The sequence below is a fragment of the Thrips palmi genome, unplaced genomic scaffold (genome assembly GCF_012932325.1).
Source record: "Thrips palmi isolate BJ-2018 unplaced genomic scaffold, TpBJ-2018v1 HiC_scaffold_17, whole genome shotgun sequence".
NCBI lineage: Eukaryota > Metazoa > Arthropoda > Insecta > Thysanoptera > Thripidae > Thrips > Thrips palmi.
This window is the reverse complement of record NW_023144626.1, coordinates 1,975,301-1,986,361: the sequence shown is the minus strand read 5'-3', so window position 1 is coordinate 1,986,361 and position 11,061 is coordinate 1,975,301. Positions and strand designations below refer to the sequence as shown.

Below are 11,061 nucleotides of genomic sequence, written 5' to 3'. Positions count from 1 at the left end.
CGCCCCGCCCCACCCCGCCCCGCCCCGCCCCGCCCCGCCCCGCCCCGCCGCGGCCGGACAGGGAGGGGCCGGAGGACCCCCGCCACCTCCCCCCGCCCCGCCCTGCCTCGCTGCGGCGGCAACCCCGTGGAGGAGGAGAGGTAGTTGTGGCCAATTTCAAATTGGCGGAGTTCATCGAACCGGACAGGTTTCCAAACGACATTAACGGTGACGTTTTTTTTTTTTTCAAGGCCAGAGAAAGCCATATGGCTAGCAAACGGGATCGCACGTGTACCTCTTAAGGTGCATATGGAGTTTTCTGGTTGGACTGGTCAACGAGGAGTGGCATACTTGGAGACTTCAATGCAGGAGTAGGGCAAAAGTCTTGGCACTTCTCCATAACTTTGTCCGTTTTTTATTCGGGTTGTATCATGAAATAAAGCTCAGAAAGATACTGCAAAATCACAAATTTATTGTCACACGAATTGCATTTATGACAAAAACGCAAACACCTATCTGCGCCACGCTTTGCCACACAAATCACAGCAGATCGTCTTTTTTCATTACATTTTTTTTTTAAATAAATAGAAGTCTTATCACAATATTGCCATCACGGCCTCCTGCACTCTTGCAAAAAAAAAAACTAAACCATAAATAAGAATTTCCGAGAACGCGTCTCGCTCCGCCCGCACGCAGCCCACACGCACTTATATGGCCAGCCCTGTTTTGCCCCTGAGGCCGCGGGGGCGAGGGGGGTGTGCTTTTGCTGCTTTTGCCCCCGACGGAGATGATCGCGTGAGGCTGCCCCGCCTCGCCCCGCCCCGCCGGCGTCGACCAAACGGGTTCCCCGGAGCCAGTGACCGCTGTGATCGGACCTCGGCGCCCAGCACGCCCACAAGGCAGGTCTTTTTGCTTCAGGTTTGGCCGCCCAATCACTCAATCTAGCCGCACAATTTTGAAATAATTTACAAGTTTCGCTCCGCCGCCTTTAAGCGGCCACAGTTAGCTGGCACTGGGATCCACTCTAGACGTACTGGTACGGTGGCGGCGGTGGGTACACGACCCACTGGGAGTGGCCGGGCTGGCCGAGGGGCTGCGGCGCGGGGTTGGCGGCGTAGAGGTTGGGGTTGTACGGATTGGCGGCGTAAAGGTTCGGGTTGTAGAGGTTGGGGTTGTAGGGGAGGGGCACCCCCAGCGGCGAGGCGACGACCGGCCCCAGGGGGTAGACGAAGGCGCCGGGGCCGAACTGCGGCTGCGCCCCGCCGGTGATGAGCAGCTCGGCGCCCTGGATGCCGGCGATGGCGGTGCCCACGGGGCGGCTGACGGCCAGCCCGCCGGGCCCCACGATGGCGGTGCCCTGCGGCCGCGCCGACGCCACGCCACCCTCGCCCGCGATGGCGATGCCCACGGGCTTGGCCTCCGCCATGGACGCGCTGGGAGGCGGCTGCGCGATGGTCACCGTGTCGTTGTCGGACCCGGGCGGCTTCGTGGGCTTCTCCTCGTTGGTCTCCTCGCCCACGTTCTCCTCCTCCTCCTCCTCTTCACCCTCCTCCTTGTGGCCGGGGCGCGCGGGCTTCTTCATGGTCTTCTTGATGTCCCCGACGCGCACGGGCTTGGCGACGATCAGGTACTGGCCCTTGGCGCCGCCGTAGTAGGGCACGAGCACGGTGTCCGGGTGCAGGTTCAGTCTGCAACAGAGAGGCGAGCGTTGGAGTGGCGCGCAGGGATCGATAACACGTCGCTCTGGCCCTATACCTAAAACGTCAGTCTAAGTCAGCGGTTCCCAACCTTGGGGTCGCGACCCCAAAGGGGGTCGCGAAAAAATTTTGAGGGGTCGCGGCGAGGTGGTTGGGGTCGCCTGGGGTCGCGGCTGTTTCCCGGCTGGCGGAATTGTTCAAAACGGTCGAAAATGCCTTTGAAAACTCGTGTTTTAGGCCGACTTTAAGCAGCAACGGCGTCTGATCCGAGGCGGTATGTCGTCCTCCCTCAGCGGGCATTTGGTCTTTGGACCTTCCTTTAGAATGCCTTTGTTACGGAGCGCGATTATCGGCCTTAGTTTGGGAGCAGTATTGTCTCAAAGTTGATGAAAACAGTAAAAAATGCCTTTGAATGCCATTTTGATCCACTTTGAGACAATACTGCTCCCAAACTAAGGCCGATAATCGCGCTCCGTAACAAAGACATTCTAAAGGAAGGTCCAAAGACCAAATGCCCGTTGAAGGAGGACAAAATACCGCCTCGGATCAGACGCAGTGGCTGCTTAAAGTCGGCCCAAAACACGATTTTTCAAAGACATTTTTGACCGTTTTGATCAACTTTGTGGCAATACTGCTCCCAAACTAAGGCAGATAATCGCACTCCGTAACAAAGGCATGCTAAAGGAAGGTCCAAAGACCAATTGCCCGTTGAGGGAGCAAAATGCCCGCCTCGGATCAGACGCAGTGGCTGCTTAAAATCGGCCCAAAACACGATTTTTCATAGACATTTCTGAGCGTTTCGGCCAACTTTGAGACAATACTGCTCCCAAACTAAGACTGATAATTGCACTCCGTAACAAAGGCATGCTAAAGGAAGGTCCAAAGACCAACTGCCCGTTGAGGGAGCAAAATGCCCGCCTCGGATCAGACGCAGTGGCTGCTTAAAATCGGCCCAAAACACGATTTTTCAAAGACACTGCTGACCGTTTCGGCCAACTTTGCGGCAATACTGCTCCCAAACTAAGGTGGATTATCGCACTTTGTATCAAAGGCATGCTAAAGGAGGGGTCGCGTGGGGTCGCGAAATTTTTCCTGGGGGTCGCGGAAATTTTTTGTTACAAATTTGGGGTCGCGAACCGAAAAAGGTTGGGAACCGCTGGTCTAAGTGCAGCCGCGTGGAAGACACTCAGACGAGTCGCCATCACGGAAAGGGTTAGATAAGGTCTTTTGAATAGGACCCAGCTATGTGTCTTTTCTAACTAGCCACACGAATCGTGTAAAAGCACAAACTTTCGAGTAAAAATAAACTAAGATGAAAAGGCGGAGTAGCAGCGATTGTCTGTCACCGGGAGACGAATTCGGGTAGGTCTGAAAAAGGACGAGGAGGAAAAGGATCTCGCGGCGTCCGCGGTAAGCAGAGAATCTCATCCGTGACGGATTCTCTGACAGCCCGTCTCCGCTAAGCACCTTTAAATTTCATTCCTTCTTTGGGGCTTCCTTTTTGGGGCTCGGCGACGCTGGCGCCGCCACTGGCTTTTTCGCGGGCGCGGACGTCACCGTCTTCGTGGCTGACGATGCAGGCCTTCTCCGCGACGCTGACGGCCTTGAGGTTGGCTTCAGGGTCGGCTTAGCCAGCGGCGCTTGAGTCGAGACCACGGGGGAGGCCGTGGACGGCGTCGAAGAGGCTTCTGATGGCAGCGTGGTGGGAGCTTCTGTTGACGGCGTCGTAGTTGGTGTCGGTGTGGTTGACGATGTCGTGGTTGGCGTCGGCGTCGTGGTCGTGGTCGGGGTCGGGGTCAAGGTCGTGGTCGGGGAGGCCGTCGACTCAGCAGTGCTTGGTTCCGAGGGGGCGGGCGAAGTCCTCGACGCAACTGTGGGTGGGGTTGAGGGCGAGGCCGTGGTGCTGGTTGCGGTCGTGGTGGTCGTGGGCTGCGGCAGGGGCGTGGAGGGCACGTTGGAGACGTTGACGTAGGTGAGGATGAGCTCCCCCAGGGCGTGCGCCATGCCGTTGGCACCGGCCACAGCCGAGACCTCCGGGTCGTAGTCCACGATGACGGGGTGGTCGCCCCTGATGACGGCCTTGGACACGGGCATGGAGATGGCGATGCCGTCCTCCCCGGCCTCTGTCTTGGCCACTGGCTTGATGACGAGCTTCGTGGCTTTGTCCGAAACCACCTCCTCCTCGCCGGCACCGCTGTTCGGCGTGATGGTCACCTCCCCCTGCGGCACGGCCGTCTCCGTCGCGTCCTCCAGCACGTCCTCGGAGGGCTCCGACACGTAGATGTCGGGGATGCTGTCGCTCAGGTTCTCCTCGTCGGGCACGTCGTGGTCCTCCGTGGGGTCCTCGCCAAGGGGCTTCTCTTCCGCCCCGCCATCCGTGGCCTCGGCACTGGCCAGCCCCTGGATCTCCTCGAACGACGGCACCACCGAGTCCGAGATTACGAGGGAGGATGTGAGCTGGTCGGTCGGCAGCGTAGGTACAACGGCGACGTCCTCTTCGGCAGGCTGGGACGGAGGCAAGGAGGCAGGCACGGCCTCAGACCGCACCTCCCCGGTGGGCTCTGCAGCGCCTGTCTTGCCACCCGTTGTGCTTGGCGCTGCGGACGCGCTTGGTGCGCTTGACTCGGCCGGGGCCGGGACTGAGGCGACTGAGGGCGACTCGAAGGTGCCGAAGGGCGACGAGAGGAACGAGTCCGCGGCCGGCATGGCGGGGTAGGACGCTAGCGGCACGGACGGCAGGGAAGGCAGGTCGCCGCCGAAGCCGTAGGGCCTCGGCTCGTGCTGGGGGTCGGGCACCGCGCCGTACGACAGCGCCGCGTCGAACTGGTCGCCCTCCAGGGTGGCGAGGATGCTCTTGTAGGGGGGCACGCTCTCGTCGTAGTCGTCCAGCAGCCCGTAAGCGCCTGCCGTCGGGTTTTGTGCGCCGGACTTGAATGTGTTGAACGTCTGCCTCGGCGGGAAGTCGAAGCCGTAGCCGTCCAGGTACAGCTGCTGGCCCTGGCCGGCCTGGCCGCCCCAGAAGGCGTCTTGTTGCGGCTGCCACAGAGGCTGTTGCTGCTGCTGATGATGCCAGAAGGGCTGCTGCAGGCTCTGCTGGCCGTGCCACTGGGGCTGCTGCAGCAGCGCGGTCCTTCGCTGTGCGGGCAGCTCCACTCGGCCCAGGTGGGCGAAGGGGTGGTAGTAGCCGTCCTCGTCGGGGAGCTCGCGCTCCGAGAACAGCTGGTAGTCATCGCCGAGGTTGGCGCCGGGGGACCGCGTCCACGACCACGCCCCACCCGCAGTCGAGCCGGCCGCCGCGCCGGCGAACGAGCCACCGCCGTGGTACTGGTCGCCGAACAGCCCCGAAAAGCCACCAGAGACGCCGCCGGAGTGGCCGCTGGAGTAGCCGCCCGTGTAGCCGCCTGCGAAGCCGCCGCGGAGGCGACTCGCGACGCCACTGGTAAGGCCGCTCGACAAGCCGCCGGCGTAGGCCTCGTTCCGGAGAGGGGCTCTGGGGGCCAAGGCGGCGAAGACGCGTCCAAGGCTCTCCGGGTCGGTGGCTGGGGTCCACGCAGTGCGCGCTGGCGCTGAGGCGAGCCTGAGGACAGCACAGGGCGACCAACGCCATCAGCGGATGCGTCAACAACGGTCTCGGTCTAGTTCGTCCTCTCGCTAGTCTTCTGAGTTTGGTCCAGTTGCAGTTGGTCGTCGTGGTCGCAGTGGTCATCCGTGGGTCTCTTGTTTCGGCTCCGTCAGGTCACGGTTGGTGATTGGTACACAGTGGCGTAGATGGAGTCCCTCGTCAAACATGATGTAAGCGCGTAGTTTAACAGTCGGGAAGCTAATTTAACCTAACCTTGGTTTGATATTTTGCTATTTATTTGATTAAATACAGTTCTTATACATGAAACTGGCACAGTTAATGACTAATAATATCACATCAAATTAAACAAAAATCACTAAGCGTATCAAATTACAAAAGAGTACAATCTATTCAGCTAAGAGTTTAAGACGAACTATAATTAAGCGCGAGGTCCTGGCGGCCACCGGCTACCGCCGCAGGCCCAGCACCCTGGTGTTGCCGAAGACCCAGTGCGCGGGCCTGAGGTGGCCCTCGCGCTCCTCCGGGGGGTTGCGGTACACGATGGGCCCCACGGCCACCAGCTTGCCGTCGTCGGGTATGGAGCCGAGCCAGGCGGGGCGGTAGGCCGCGACGCCGCGCTCGCTGGCCTCCCTGAAGGCGCGGAACATGTCCAGCAGCCGCTCGGACGGCACGGCCACGACGCGCGCCCCGGGCCCCGCCACCGCCGTGCTGTCCGGCGCCGTGTACGCGATGCCGCCCGGCCCCACGATGGCCGTGCCGCCGAATGCCGCCGTGGCGATGCCACCCGGGCCCGCCACCGCCACGCCGCCGCGCCGCACCACCACGCGCGTCAGCACGGGCACCGCGTCGTCCCTGCCGGCGTCGGTGGAGTCGCCGAGCGCGCCGCTGGTGGTCAGCACGTCCGCGACGCGCGCCTGCACGCGCTTGGCCAGGCCGTTCACCTGCGCCACCACCTTGTGCACGCGCTTGTCCACCTTGTTCTTGTTCTTGCGCAGCTTCTTCTCCAGGACGTCCTGCGGCGATTTGTCGGAGTCATTATCGTCTTCCTGGTACGGCTCCGTCGGCAGGCTGTCGTCGCCGTTCTCCACCGTCACGGCGTCCTCCCCGCTGCCTTCCTCTACGATGGGCTCCACCCTGCTGGAGGCGCCGTCGCCGCTGCCTTGGAGGTCGTCCTCGTGCCCTTGTTCCTCTTCCTCGACCACGACGGCGTGCTCTCCGTTGGGGTCCTTGTCGCGGCGGATCCGCTTCGCGCGGGAGCCGCTGCAGACGTCGGCGGCCGGGCCGTACTCGAAGATGTTGCCCGGGATGCTGGCCAGGCCGCCGCCCGAGGCCCAGGAGTGGTACAGGCCGAGCAGCGGGTCCTGGATCACGACGGGGAAGTAGCTGGCCAGCGGCCAGGTGATCCGGGACGACGCTGGGCGCCGTGCGTCGACGTCCGCGGACGTGGTCGAGATGGCGGTGATGGTCGGGATGAAGGTGGTGACGGTGACCTGCGGCCCTGCTCCCCGCACCGGCTGTGCGGCGTATCCGTCGCTCGCCCTGAGAAGTCCGTCAGCTTCGACGGCGTCCTCGTCTCGCATCAACGAGAAGCGCGTGGGCTGGCTGTCGTCGCCGAAGTCCACGCTTGGCTCGTCGCGGTCCCCCTCTAGCTCCAGGTCGTTGTTGTCCACCCCCGACGTCGCCCACCCGAGCCGGGCCTTTCTCGCGGTCCTGGCGGCGCCGGGCCGAGCGGCCACGCCGGAGCGTCCCTCGCCAACCATCTCCCTCTTCGGCACCGAGAGCCTGGCCGACAGCCTGGCGGCGTGGTCGGGGTGCGAGAGGAACAGGTGGTGGATGTCTGTGAGCTGCCGCGGCGTCGGCCGTCGTCTGCAAGAGACAAGCACTTCGTTAGCGCGGCCAGGGAGGCGGGCAAGCACCGCGAGGGAGTGCGATAAATCAGAACGGAATGGAGGAAAAAGAGTCTTGCGTCAAAAATAAGGATGAGCATTTTATTCCCTGCTGCAACGCCACCGCCGCCAAAGCACCTGTCTCCCTGTTAGTTACGGCAGCCAGTCCGGCCAGCCCGGCCAGTGGGATCCAATCACAAAGATCGCTCGCTGGGGTGGCGGTGGTTTGGCCGACGGCGGTTTGGCCGACGGCAGCGCGGCGTGCGATTAGTGGATTACTTATTACAGTTTATCACGGGTTGTCGACTTACCTGGCGTTCTGTCGCTAATCTTCTTGGATACGGTCGGGAGGCGTCTGGGGGCAGCCGGCAGCCTGCACTGCAGCCTGAGGGCAGCGCGGCCCAAAATCACCATCGCCTCCCTTCTGCGCGTGGCAGTGTTTTGTTGTGGTTTAGGACATCGAGGATAAGGCTTCCAGGAGGACGGAGTTTTGTCGTTGAGTAGGCGTCGTTGCAAAGTAGGAATCGAGTTCGTTTGTAAATAGTTGGCGTGCTCAACCCTACTCTGTAGGGTGTCAGTTTGCACCGTCATACTGCAGTCTTGTCGCACAGTCGCGGTTGCTCAGCGTGAGTCGCGCAAAAGCTAATGTTTGTTATATCATTATAGGCAGCAAGGTGACAGGTAAGAGGGGAAGGCACTATAGACAGGAGGGGCAGCGCTGGAGTCAAAAGAACAGGAGAAGAAAATTCACCTCGGTGTCAGTATCTAAACCCCAGTCCTCTGACTCCACTCTGAGCCCCTGCCATGCCCTGCCCTGGCAGTCCCGTCGAGCACCGAAGTCGGCCGGGTTGCCTACCCAAGGTTCGCAGGCGCTCCGCCCGGCCTCGGCGTGGACGGGAACGTGTATGTACTTACTCCAGGCCGTCGCTGTCGTCGCTGCCCCTGGCCTCGGCGGGGAGGTAGGCCCTGGCCACCCTGTCGGTCTTCTTCTCGTCCTCCTTGTCCTGCTTCTCGGTCTGGACGGGCGCTGCGGCCTCCGGGACCGCCACCGGGATCAGAGCCAACGCCGGCTTCTCTCCGATGACGCGGCTGGCGTCGACGGCGGGCTCGGCGTTGGGCGACCGCAGTGCGCCCTCTGGGAACACCTTGGGGTCGTCGGGCGAGCCGAAGTCCGGTTCGATGGGCACGGGGAGCTTCATAGCGTCCTCTTCGCCCTGGGTCTCTTTCAGCGGCTGCTCCTTGACGATGTCCTTGGCCTCGTCCTTCTTGACCTCGTCCAGAGGCTTCGCGGCCTGTTCCTTGACCTCATCGACAGGCAGAGGCTTGAAGGCTGGCACCTCTGCTTTGGGGTGTTCAACGGCCAGGTTGATGGCGTTGGGCGCGCTGCTCTCTACGACGCGCACGGCCTCCACCGTCGGCGGCCTCCCTTCGGGCCTCGCCGTCACGGCCGCGGCCAGGCACACGGCCAGCACCCAAGACCAGGTCTGGAAAAGGAAAAACACACAAAACTAATGAGCGGTTTGGCGGGTTGCCTGGTGCTGCCGGGCCATAAAGAAGTGTAATGGACCGACACTTGGCGCGGAGGGGAGGGGTTCGTGCTGCGCGGTCTGCGTGCATGCGGGACACTTTCTTGCCTCTAATTGCACCGAAATTACGCCCCAAACCGCCTCATCTTCGGCCGGGCGGCACGGCGGCTCGGCCGGCGAGGAGGCGGTAAAAGTTATTGACCCGCAGCATCAGCTGGAGGCTGGACCGGGCGGACGGGCAGCTTCCAGTGGACCCATCCCGAACAGCGCTTTCGTCGCTCTGTCTCTCTCGCACCACTTCGGGACCTCCTTATGAGTGCGAAGGACCGTTCGGAATCTTCCCGCAGAAGCCATGTCGCCGAGGCTGCTCTGGTGGGCGACTGCCTTGCCGCCTTGCCGATCGTCCGCGTCTCCGTGTCAGTACCCGGGCCGCGTGGGCGGGGCGCGGGGCGCGGGGCGCGCCTTGCTCACAAAGGAGTCCCGTAGCCGCGGCCGCGCCCCGCGATCGCGAATTCTTTGCTTGGCTCACCACTGAGATACGCATCTGCTCGCATCTGCTTAACCAGCTCCCGCGTGCCCTGCAGGCTGATCCCGAACAGTGATTCCATCACTGCGTTGTCTCTCTCGCACTCGTGGGGCGCCCCGTGGGGGTGCGAGGGAGACAGGCGCTGTTTGGGACAAGCCCTGCCCACGCACGATGCGGAGGGGAGGGAATCCCCGTCACCACCTGCAAATACAGTGGCGCGGCGAAAGCGAGGCCCGTCTCGTCCTTCTTCCATGTCCTCTGGCAGGAAGCTCGCAGGACGATTAAAAGTAGTTTGTGATCGACGTCCCGGCTCGCCACTTTCCCTTGCCGCCTTTTCTTTTTCTCGCTCTATCTCTCTGCCTCCGCCAGACCCACTTCTTCCTCCGCGATGTCACCCGTTCGGCCGTTGGCATGGCAGAGGGCGACATCTCCGGCGCGCATATAATTCAGACAGCCGGGCGGCGCGGGGCGCGGCGGCGGGGTGACGCCGTGGACCCCGCGACGCGACGCTCTTCACGCGCTCGGCGCCTCCCCGACGTCCGACGTCCGTAACGGGCCGGGCAGGTACGAGCGGAGCGCGGCCGGCCAGAGTCGAGCCGAACCTCCAGCGGCCCTCAGGCTGCCCCGCCCCGCCCCGCCCGGCCCCGCCCCGTTCAGCGCCGTTATACGGGGCCTATGTCTGCGCTCTGCGTCAGCCGCAACGCGCGGGCAGCGGACACGCCGTGCCTCGCCGCGACCTGTCCTGCCCGGCGTGGCGTGGCAAGGCGAAGTGAAGGCCAAGGCCGGGGCCTCCTGCAAGGTGCAGGGCCACTTCGACGTCCTCCCGCCCCGCCCTGCCCCGCCCCGTCGTAGGCTTTTTCCAAAACGAGGGAAAAGTGGGGCACAGGTGTTCGGACGGGCTGTGTCATTTTCACTCTTAACGCAGGAAAAATAAACTAGTCCAAAAAAAATCTGAGTCCGATTTGAAAATAACAAAAAAACAAAAGTGGGGTCGGACCTCCGAAATGGCAGACAATGGAATCGATGGTGTGATTACCAGAAGGGAGAGAAGCAAAGCAATCAACTGCAATTTTGCATCGAAAGAAAAGGGGCGGGGGGACGTCTCGCGACACGGGCTGTCGGCGATGTCGACGCGGGACGTTCACCTCGGACATCATCTACTGTACCTCGTTGTTCCAGGAACCGCGGCTGGAGAGAGTTCATTCCAACGTGAAAAAAAAAGTTTTGCCCCCGAGGAGTTTTTTTAAATTTTTCTACTCCAAAAATATATGACACTTTGTCTAATGAATACAAAAAATTGTCGCGTTGCTTATGTTTCACCAGGATACCCATAATGTTTTGCTGGGCGTGGGATCGAAAGCCTGAGAATTCGCACGCTCACAATGAGCTACCCTTCGACTGGACCAATTCCCTTGCTTGCCCTCATTCTTGTGATCTACCCTCCTGCAGACTTCCCTTTGCGCCCTCCAGCAACTTGTCACCCTGCCTCACCGAATGCTGACCGAATCCCAGTGCTTTCGTCGCTCTGTCTATCTCGCCTTCACTGCATGTGTAAAGGTGCGAGAGAGACAGAGCGCCGAAAGCACTGTGTGGAATCAGTCTGCTGCACCGACGGTACTCGAAGCCACCACTGTCCTCCAGGTTGAACTCACCTGCATGGTGGCGTCGCTGTGCTTCGCGGTGTGGCGATGTGCATGCAGCGTTTGGCTGCCTTGGGTTTCCTTCGGCTTGTTCCGCTGCGGTCCACTCTCGCCCTGCTCGCTGACTGAGTGATGCGTCGCCGCCAGCCGCGGGGCCGCGCGTGCAGACGAAACGATCTGCCAGGCCTGGCCAGGCCCCACCGCGCCCCGCCCGGCCCCGCCAG

General features: G+C 61.9%; 1 protein-coding gene across 1 annotated transcript; it reads right to left on the bottom strand.

The window, feature by feature from the left end:
- Positions 1 to 1,536: 1,536 nt before the first annotated feature.
- LOC117643937 lies at positions 1,537 to 11,005 on the bottom strand. The gene is made up of 7 exons (XM_034383124.1): positions 10,850 to 11,005; positions 8,061 to 8,629; positions 5,986 to 7,125; positions 5,727 to 5,889; positions 5,512 to 5,581; positions 3,144 to 5,275; positions 1,537 to 1,667 (listed from the first exon to the last, which is right to left on the bottom strand). The coding sequence occupies exons 1-6, from the start codon at positions 10,853 to 10,855 to the stop codon at positions 3,153 to 3,155; spliced, it is 4,071 nt and encodes a 1,356-aa protein (XP_034239015.1). The 5' UTR covers positions 10,856 to 11,005; the 3' UTR covers positions 1,537 to 1,667; positions 3,144 to 3,152.
- Positions 11,006 to 11,061: the final 56 nt, after the last annotated feature.

Bases quoted from the DNA above. Each gene is read 5' to 3' on its own strand.
- LOC117643937 (XM_034383124.1), bottom strand. The intron at 5,582-5,726 runs GTGCTGGGCCTG...TGATATTATTAG, and splicing joins GGGTCTTCGGCAACACCAGG to TCATTAACTGTGCCAGTTTC. The intron at 5,276-5,511 runs GTTAGGTTAAAT...GCTGATGGCGTT, and splicing joins TAGCAAAATATCAAACCAAG to GGTCGCCCTGTGCTGTCCTC.